Source organism: Alligator sinensis, unplaced genomic scaffold (genome assembly GCF_000455745.1).
Source record: "Alligator sinensis unplaced genomic scaffold, ASM45574v1 scaffold971_1, whole genome shotgun sequence".
NCBI lineage: Eukaryota > Metazoa > Chordata > Crocodylia > Alligatoridae > Alligator > Alligator sinensis.
Window position 1 is genome coordinate 76,907 of NW_005842559.1, and position 7,082 is coordinate 83,988.

At 51.7% G+C, this 7,082-nt stretch overlaps 1 protein-coding gene across 3 annotated transcripts in view; it reads left to right on the forward strand.

Annotated features, from left to right (window-relative positions):
- The window catches only part of HEXA (hexosaminidase subunit alpha), a 12,513-nt gene that overhangs the window by 2,885 nt on the left and 2,546 nt on the right, over positions 1-7,082 (forward strand). For all 3 annotated transcript variants that reach the window (XM_025214011.1, XM_025214010.1, XM_025214012.1), the window contains exons 4-10: positions 1,027-1,159; positions 1,668-1,848; positions 2,601-2,687; positions 3,145-3,217; positions 3,826-4,006; positions 4,428-4,518; positions 6,167-6,271. In XM_025214011.1, coding sequence (XP_025069796.1) covers positions 1,027-1,159; positions 1,668-1,848; positions 2,601-2,687; positions 3,145-3,217; positions 3,826-4,006; positions 4,428-4,518; positions 6,167-6,271 — 851 coding nt within the window. The remainder of the gene's footprint in view (positions 1-1,026; positions 1,160-1,667; positions 1,849-2,600; positions 2,688-3,144; positions 3,218-3,825; positions 4,007-4,427; positions 4,519-6,166; positions 6,272-7,082) is intronic.

Genomic DNA, 7,082 nt, shown 5'->3' on the forward strand with positions numbered 1-7,082 from the left:
GGTCCAGAGAGGTGATACTCCCCCTCTATGCGACTTTGGTCAGGTCGCAGTTGGAGTACTGCGTCCAGTACTGGGCGCCGCACTTCAAAAGGGATGTGGCCAGTCTGGAGAGGGTTCAGAGAAGGGCCACCTGCTTGGTGAGAGGGCAGCAGGACAGGCCCTATGAGGAGAGACTGAGGGACCTGGACCTGTTCAGCCTCAGCAAGAGGAGGCTGAGGGGGGGCCTGGTGGCTACCTTCAAGCTTATCAGGGGAGATCAACAGCAAATAGGTAGAGCCCTTTTCTCCCCAGCACCACCTGGGGTGACGAGGAACAATGGTCATAAGCTGATGGAGAATAGATTTAAGTTAGAGATCAGAAGGCAATATTTTACAGTTAGGGTGGCCAAAATCTGGAACCAACTTCCCAGGGAAGTGGTCCCCGCCCCTACCTTGGGCAAATTCAAGAGGAGGTTGGAAGATCACCTGTCTGGGGTCTTGTGAACCCAGCGTTCATTCCTGCCTGTGGCAGGGGGTCAGATCTGTTCAGGTCCCTCCTGACCCTAACTACTATGAAACTATGAGAGGCAACCAAACCTATGGAGCCATATGTGCCTCTCCCAGAGGCAGCTTTCCATCTTCCTTTGGTCTGCTGTGCCAGTGGTGTTAGCCAAGTAGATGTAAGGAGGGGACATGCATTTCCCTGGAGCAATCTGCTCAGCCAGGAAGGCATACTGACCTGCTTTGAGGCACCAATAACAATTCTCAGCAGGAGTTGTCTGTCTGGCCTTCTACATTCCCAGGCTGGTAGCAGCTGCCATAAAGTTAGCATTGCTGTAGATGGGAGGCAGAACAGTGGTGCCTCTGAGCTGTACCCAGCCTTCATAGCCATTGCAAGTGTCCTGGAGATGAACATGGTGCCTTTCCTATGGGTGCAGAGGGGTTGCACTGGCAAACATCAGATTGGAGCAGGGCTGTTAAATTGGCACATGCTGAATTTGAAACCCTTGTGCAGTAGCAGTACCATGTGACTGTTTGTGCCTTCCAGGGGGCCTACAATCCCATCACCCACGTGTACACACCAAATGATGTGAAGCTGGTGATTGAACACGCTCGGCTCAGGGGGATCAGAGTGATACCTGAGTTTGACACGCCTGGCCACACACTATCTTGGGGGCCAGGTAAGGAGTAGGGCCTGTCCAGGACCCTAGATCAAAGCGGGTAGATTAGGGGTTCTGGGGCGCTGCTCAGAGGTGGGTCTCAACAGTCCAGATTTGTAGCACAGATCTCCAACTGTGTGCACCACCTTCCAAAGCCTGGCTTTTGAGGGCGACTGGTTTTTGACTTCTCTGAGCCTGTCTGATGCTTGAAGAGGTGGAAAGCAAGGCAGAGGGCAGGGAGGTACCCTCACCCAACTTTGCCCATGCACTCCCTGCTGCCCCTCTTGTCCAAATCCTATACCTGTAGTAACTTCTGCCAATGCCAGGAAGGTCTTGCATGGAGTCTTTGCTGCGTTGTGTCCCTAAACTTTTCACATGTTGTACTCTGGTGTTCTCTCCTGGGCCAGGCCTTGAGGAGTGATGAATGTGGTCTTGGGAAGCTAGGAACATTGAGTGGCTTTGGCCAGTGCAGGGAAAGCTGGGGTTGCTTAAACCCTTCCTCACAGCATTGTGTTTGGTATTTACCCAGGTGCTCCTGGCTTGCTAACTCCCTGCTACATAGGCTCAAAACCCTCTGGGGCCTACGGGCCTGTGAACCCCATCCTCAACAGCACCTACCAGTTCATGGCCGTGCTCTTTAAGGAGGTCAGCAACGTGTTCCCAGACTTCTACCTTCACCTTGGTGGCGATGAGGTTGACTTTACATGCTGGTTGGTTTTGCTTCTCTATCCTAGACCTTCTTGAGATCAGTCTGTGTTAGGGAGGGGAGAAGTGTGGGGGGAGGAGGGGGTCAGGGGGGTCTTGATATGGTACCACATTTTAGCATAGGCAGACTCCACATAGTGAAGTAACTGGGATATAATTGTCCAGTGGCTAGTGTCACGGCAGGGCTAAGAAGCCCCAAGTGAGAAGGGTGCTATATGCATGCTTGCAAATAGGCTGTCCCTTCCCCAGTGTAAATAGACAAGATGGGCACAGGGTGGGAGAGAATTCTTATGCCCTTTCTTCAAAGATAGAAACGGGGCTCAGAGAGACCAAATGCCTTGGCCAAGATCACACAGAGAGAATTTGAGGCAGAGCTGGGAATTGAACCCAAGTCTCCTCAGTCCCAGTCAAGTGCTTTGCCATTGACTGTCACCAGTGACTGTCAGCTGATGGGATAAAACAAACCAATTTGGAGTCCCTGGTCCTTAGTCTTGAGAGGCTGAATGAGTTGATCCACACTCACCATGGAGCTGTCTAAGGGAAACTGACACTATTGACTCAGTCAGAGGCAGCTCTTAGGCTTGGCTTCTGTTGGGATGCTGGGGCAGTGGCTGTTCACTATGGGATGGATAGGAAATGTGGGACAAGAATCATGGGACTTCCTTCCCTGTTAGTCTTGACACATTCCCCATTATGGTATCAGACGCAGCTTGGTGCAACACTTAGCTTTTATCCTGCTCCTCTGTCTCTTACACAGGAGGTCAAATCCTGAAATCCGTTCCTTCATGTGGCAGATGGGGTTTGGCCACGACTACACTAAATTGGAATCTTTCTATATTCAGAGGTAAGGAGAACTTTGTTCAGAGTCTGCAGAGATCAGCCAGCTGCAGAGTGATGACTGGGGTCTTCAGTGGATTATAGGTCCACCCTGTTGCCATAGAAATCCCCATACCACCTTCTGGGAGCAGGTTCTTTGGGAACACCACTGACTCCAGTGTCAGTTATGGGAGGAGCCCAGGCACTGGCTTGTTGGGCAGGTTAACCCTAAACTGGCCCAGGGTGATGCAAACTAGCTCTTGAAGTGGGGTGAGGGGAGCCCTGCTTAGGATGAGGGGGAAAATGAAACAATTCCCTGTCTTGCTGTGATCATTAGGAATAGGTGCTATTCCTGTTCAGACCCCCCCCCCCCAAATATGCTGGAAGGTGGACTTGGGCATTACTTTGGCGGGGACAACAGAGGGAGAAGGTTGAACAGGGAGGAGCTATTTGTATTACAATAATCACACTTCTTTCTACTCTAGGCTGCTGGATATTGTTTCCTCCTATGGCAAGGGCTATGTGGTGTGGCAGGAGGTGTTCGATAATGGCGTGAAGGTGAGACCTGCTCACCTTTCCTGGACTCCCCTTAGTTTTGGCAGCGTAGCAACTAGACCTGGCCAGCACACATCTGCTCCCTGCCCTTGGCATTCTTGGGAGGGGCCTGGCTGATTGGCAGTGGTGGGAGGACAACTGCTTTCTGTGTGGATCTTCTTCTGCCCTGTCCTGCAACTGGAAGAGCACAAAGATTGCCCTTGATGCTGGTGCTGTGTGGGGCTAGATTCTGCACACTCCCTCACCTGTTGGCTTTTTTGCTGTTTCACTGATTTCTTGTAGCCTGTTCCCAAAAGAGGAAAATCTTTAACCTTATCCTGGACACAGTGTCCCTTTAGGCCCTTTGTTCCCTTCACAGCAGGCAGTCACAACCTGCAGTTGTTCAGTTATACCCTAGTATAACTTATTCATTGCATGTGCCCTAGCCCTGGTTAGGGGCTGGCTTACTCCAAAACTCACAGAAGGTAGGAAGGTTGTAATATTACAACCTGCTAGTGTTTGCTTTCAGGCCATCTGGCTGCTGCTGCTTGCCCATTAGGACAGTAGGGCTCTTGTAAGGGGTCAGTTCACTGAATGTGAAGATCATGCAAGTTTCTCTTCCGTGGAGCCAGGTGAAGCCAGACACCATCATCCATGTGTGGAAGGAAGGCGCTGTGCCATACCAGCACAAGATGGCTCAGGTCACCAAAGCTGGCTACAGGGCTCTGCTCTCAGCCCCCTGGTACCTCAACCGCATCTCGTATGGGCAGGACTGGCTGACGGCCTACAAGGTGGAGCCTTTGGAGTTTGCAGGTGTGTACCTTGTGTGTGCGTGGGCTGCACCAGAATTGTTCCAGGACTCTGTTGTGCCACCGTCTACACTGTGGTGCGGGAATTGTGGCCAGTCACTCATTTGACTGGTCCCTACCTCTGAAACAAATGAGTTTGAACATATCCTTGACTCCAGTTGCTGGCAGCTACTGTACTGGTCAGTAGATGAGGGCCAAACAGCTTTGTTGTGGGCATGAGACAGCTGAATTCTTCTTCAGCACATGTGTTGAGTTGGGTGGGGGCCTCCAGAGCAGAGAACTGAAGTCTCTCTGGGCTGTGTAACCTGGGGACTGTACCAGACTCTAGCTCTGGGCTGCTGGTCCCAGGTTCACCTGTTGTCTTCTGACAGCTGAACTGGGTTTGAATTATCACCTGGTGGACCTAACAATGTCTCTTCTGATAGGTAGCTCTGAGCAGAAGGCCCTGGTGATTGGTGGAGAGGCCTGCATGTGGGGCGAATATGTGGATGTAACTAACCTGACCCCCCGACTCTGGTAAGAGAACCTATAGGAGGAGCAGGTGACTGGCTCCACCCCTTCCCTTCCCATTTTGAAGATTTTGGGTCTTATTCTCCACAGTGCTGTACACTGCAAGGAGCTCTGGTGGAGCTAGGTTGTTGCAAGAAGGGAAGCAGGGCCTCTGTGTGTGTCAGTGCGAGCACAGCAGCTGCAGTGGGTGTGCCTGTGGCTGGATTTATGGCTGTGCCTGTATGAAAGGGAACAGCTCCCACATGATACAGTGAAGCTGTAGAGAGGAAAGTGGAAGGGAAGTCCCACATTTTGTGCAAGTTCATTGCAATTCAGAGCACATTGAACCTGTGCCTGGCACAGTACTCCATAGAAAGTTCATGCAGTAGAGCACTCCCTGTGTTCGGAGTGTAGTGAATACTAGCAGATTCCACTAACCCGTCGTCTTCCATCTGGGTGCATACTCAGTGTAACAGCAGAGATCACACACCTGAAATGGTTGTAGATGAGCAATCACACTTCAGTGAGTACAACTGGACTAGGCCTTTCTCTCCCCTCACTTAGGGCTTTCATCATTGTGGATTTCTGTGAAGCCCACCTGCATGTAATTGCTTTAGGCTGAGTGTAAATAACTTGTGCCATTCCAGTCTTCATATCTCCCTGGAATGGAGCTAACTGGCTGTTCTGGTCTGGCCCCAAGGTTTTTCCTTGAGACATGTCAAGGGATTCATTTTACCTTAGATGCACAGTGCTGAGTCAGCAATGCAGAGTGACCTTGCCTGCCTCTAAGCCTGCCATGCCCAGTGGATCTGGCTCCAGATTGTGTGGCGAAGAGTAGCTGTTAGTGGGGACACCTTTGTGGAGATGAGTCTTTAAGGTCTCCTTGGTGACTCTACTGCCTTTCTGCTTCCTTTTTGCTCCTCTGGCTCGCTGTTGGCTAGTACTTGCACTGAGTGACCTTTGCTCAGACAGGCCTTCGGAGGATTCACTGAGATAGCTGTGCTGCATCCTCTACTCTGGGGCTGGTAAATCTCAGCCTAGATTTATCTTCTCATCAGAACTTCTGTGTAGTGGAGGATTTCAGATGCTTGCTGTAGCACTGCGATGTCTGCTCTGCTATCATGTCCTGCTTAGTGGACGCAGATATGGCTCGGAAGGGTGTCTTGGGGTTCACACAGCTGTTTATTGGAGAAATACCAGGGAGGAGAACCAGCTGACTTTTTATTTTATTTTATTTTTTTACTTCTACATGTGCTTGCTGTATAGAGTGGGGGCTGAAATACCATCCCATATGCCACTCAGCTCAAGGCTTCCCTTCTCCTTCATTTACCTTTTAATCCCGGACACAAACTACCCCATACTAGCCCCCAGTCTTCTTAATTCTTGATCCAGTTTCTCCTGGAGTTGGTTAAACAATGTTTCTACTGACCACACTCTTGGCAAAGCTCGGTGGTCTGGGTCTAGCAGTGCTTCTCCACCAACAGTGAAAGCTACCAGGGCCCCAAGCATTCCTTGCAGTGTTGATGCACCTGGCTGCTAGATGTGTATTTCTGCATCCATGGGAATGGCTTTATCCGATGGGGCAAGGCAGAAGTGACCAAGTGCTAACTGTCTTCCTCGTTGTCCTTTAATGTCCCAGAAAGACTAACTCCTTTCCATGCCTTACTTCCTGCAGGCCGAGAGCTGGGGCTGTAGCTGAGAGACTGTGGAGCAATGAGACAGTGAGAGATCCGCAGGATGCATATTACCGGCTGGCAGACTTTCGCTGCAAGCTACTCAGGTAATGTCCCTGTCTGTTGGAATATGGCTAGGGATGATGACTTCCGTTTGCACAGTTCCTTCCCACTAGGGACTCTAACTTGCCTCAGAGATGGGACAAAGGGAGTTGCCCAAAGACCTGGTGTGGAACACAGCAGAAGCAGTGAGAGGAATGGTGCATCTCTGGGGAGACCAGTAATGAGCTAAAACTTCACCAGGCTACTTGAGTTAATGCCATGCTCTTATGCCAAGTTTCCTGGGATCCTTAATGCCTGGGAGTGGGCAGGGCCTTCTTTGTCCACCTCCAGAAGATGGCACCCCCCTACTGCTGCTGCAGCATTGTTTTGACAGTATTTCAAAGTGAAGAGTACCTCCTACATCAGGGCAGGCAATTATTTTGGTCAGAGGGCCACTTACCCAGTTTTGGCAGGCTGTCGAGGGCCGCATGGGTAGCCCTACCCCGTGACAGGTGCCCCACCCCCTGGTCACCATCTTGGGACCAGTGTCCCAATGTCTTGGTCCCATGAGAAGCTGGTGCTGAACGTGGGGAAAAGCAGCCTCTTGCCCGCCCCATGGCCGGTGCTCCCTGCTGCAGATGCTCGCAGCCCACGTGGAGCTGTCCTGAGCAGGCACAGGCAGCCCCACACGGGCTGCAAGCAGCTACAGCATGGGGTGCCGGCCACGGAGTGAGTGAAGGGCAGCTTTTCCCCATGCTCAGCACCAGCTTGTAACCCACCCCTGCTGCCAGCCTGGGCTCCGCACCAGGTCTGGGCTTGTCCATCAGGGCTGTGCATGGCGGCAGCAGCTGCGGCCCCCCCCACCTGCCGCCCCGT